Source organism: Pygoscelis adeliae, unplaced genomic scaffold (assembly GCF_000699105.1).
Source record: "Pygoscelis adeliae isolate BGI_AS28 unplaced genomic scaffold, ASM69910v1 Scaffold32, whole genome shotgun sequence".
In the NCBI taxonomy this organism is placed as follows: Eukaryota; Metazoa; Chordata; class Aves; order Sphenisciformes; family Spheniscidae; genus Pygoscelis; species Pygoscelis adeliae.
In genome coordinates this window covers 813,065-814,986 of record NW_008824368.1, presented here as the reverse complement: position 1 = coordinate 814,986, position 1,922 = coordinate 813,065, and the positions used below count along the sequence as shown (strand labels likewise).

The 1,922-nt window shown below is 46.8% G+C and overlaps 1 protein-coding gene across 1 annotated transcript in view; it reads left to right on the top strand.

Annotated features, from left to right (window-relative positions):
* STOML3 (stomatin (EPB72)-like 3) overlaps positions 1-1,922 on the top strand; it is an 11,999-nt gene that overhangs the window by 7,592 nt on the left and 2,485 nt on the right. The window contains exon 5 of the mRNA XM_009319925.1: positions 1,048-1,251. Coding sequence (XP_009318200.1) covers positions 1,048-1,251 — 204 coding nt within the window. The remainder of the gene's footprint in view (positions 1-1,047; positions 1,252-1,922) is intronic.

Below are 1,922 nucleotides of genomic sequence, written 5' to 3'. Positions count from 1 at the left end.
AGGCATTTTATTGACAAACGTTGATCAAAGAATTTAGTCTAAAGAATCAGTTGCTGAGCAATTCCTGTCCTGGAAAAGTTTTGGTTCCGTGTGGCCCCAGCCCCATATCATGGTACAATGCTTCCGCTGGTGGAGTTGGCACTGCTGTCTCCTTCCTTACGTGAAGAGAAGAGCAGAGGGAGGCAGGATGGCCCCAGGATGCCTTTGGCCCCTGGAATTGCCCATTGTGTTCCCCAGGAGCTGTTTCTTGGACCATTATCTTTCCGTAATCACAAAGAGCCTTTTCTCAGAGTGCAGGTTTCAGGGATGCAGGTGGTGGAATGAAAAATGTCTTCCCCGAAATGGAAGGCTGGAAGGAAGATGGCTGCAGTACTTGTGCTGTACAAGGCTTAGCAGCTTTTGGCAAGGCTTCTGCAGCCGTTGGCAGGGCTTTTGTGAAGCACTTACTTGCAGGCAAAAGATGCTCAGGAGGGAAGAGACAGTGGAGCATCATCAGTGCTTTGCTGAGGCCAACTGCCTGCTGAGGCACCGGGGGCTTGTCTGGCAAAAGATGACACAACTTCTCTATGAATACTTAAATATTTTTCAGAGTTTCTTCTCACAGTTGCTTGCACTTTGCTTTTCACTTTTGTTTTAATTTGCTGGTGTTTCTTACAAATACATTGTTTAGGGGAAGTATCACAGATCTTCCAATCTGCATGCAATGTGTAAAACCGGTAATGGCCCTTTCTACCAGAAGGGAAGAGGAAAACCATCATTTAGTACTGCAGAAGAAATTCATGCAGGTTATGAGATTCACTTACTTACTGTTGAAACAGTTGTCTAAAGGCTATGTACAACATTTTGCCCTAGTTTAAACTGTTGGTGATGCAGAATAACTTTCTTGAAGTTATTTCTCAGGGGAATAACAAAGAAACCAAATGAAATTCTTAGTTTCCTTGAATTATCAAGGCCTTTTCCTCACTAAGGGGAAAAAAAAATTCCCCTTCCTTGGCAAGGGATGTGTTATTGGATCCTTCTCTAATTCTGCACATTTCTCCAATGCAGATTCTCACAAAAGATGCCATTACTATCCAAGTTGATGGAGTGGTGTACTACAGGATCCACAGTGCTGTCAGCGCCGTCGCCAATGTCACTGATGTCCATTTGGCTACCTTTCTCTTGGCACAGACAACTCTGAGAAACGTTCTGGGTACACAGAGCTTGGCTCAGCTCCTGGCAGGTCGTGAGGAGGTTGCACACAGTATTCAGGTAAATCTGTCTCCCAAAATTCACTGACAAGCATGGAGATTTGTTCTGGGGAGTAGCAAATTAGAAATAATCTCTCTCTTTCTTCAAAAACGATAACAAAATTTTCCTTTATAGAATCATAGAATCATAGAATACTTTGGTTTGGAAGCGACCTCTAAAGGTCGTCTAGTCCAACCCCCCTGCCATGGGCAGGGACATCTTCAACTAAATCAGGTTGCTCAGAGCCCCGTCCAACCACCTGGAATGTGTTTCCAGGGATGGGGCACACACCACCTCTCTGGGCAACCTGTGCCAGTGGTTCACCACCCTCAGTGTAAAAAATTTCTGCCTTATATCTAGACTACATCTACCCCAGGTGTTCCATCCCCCTGATCATTTTTGTGACCCTCCTCTGGACCTGCTCCAACAGGTCTGCGTCTGTCTTATGCTGAGGGCTCCAGAGCTGGACGCAGTACTCCAGGTGGGGTCTCACCACAGCAGAGTAGAGGGGCAGAATCCCCTCCCTCGACCTGCTGGCCACGCTTCTTGTGATGCAGCCCAGGACATGATTGGCCTTCTGGGCTGTGAGCACACATTGCTGGCTCATGTCCAGCTTTTCATCCACCAGTTCCAAGTCCTTCTCGGCAGGGCTGCTCTCAAACCCTTCATCCCCCAGCCTGTAGTTATACCGG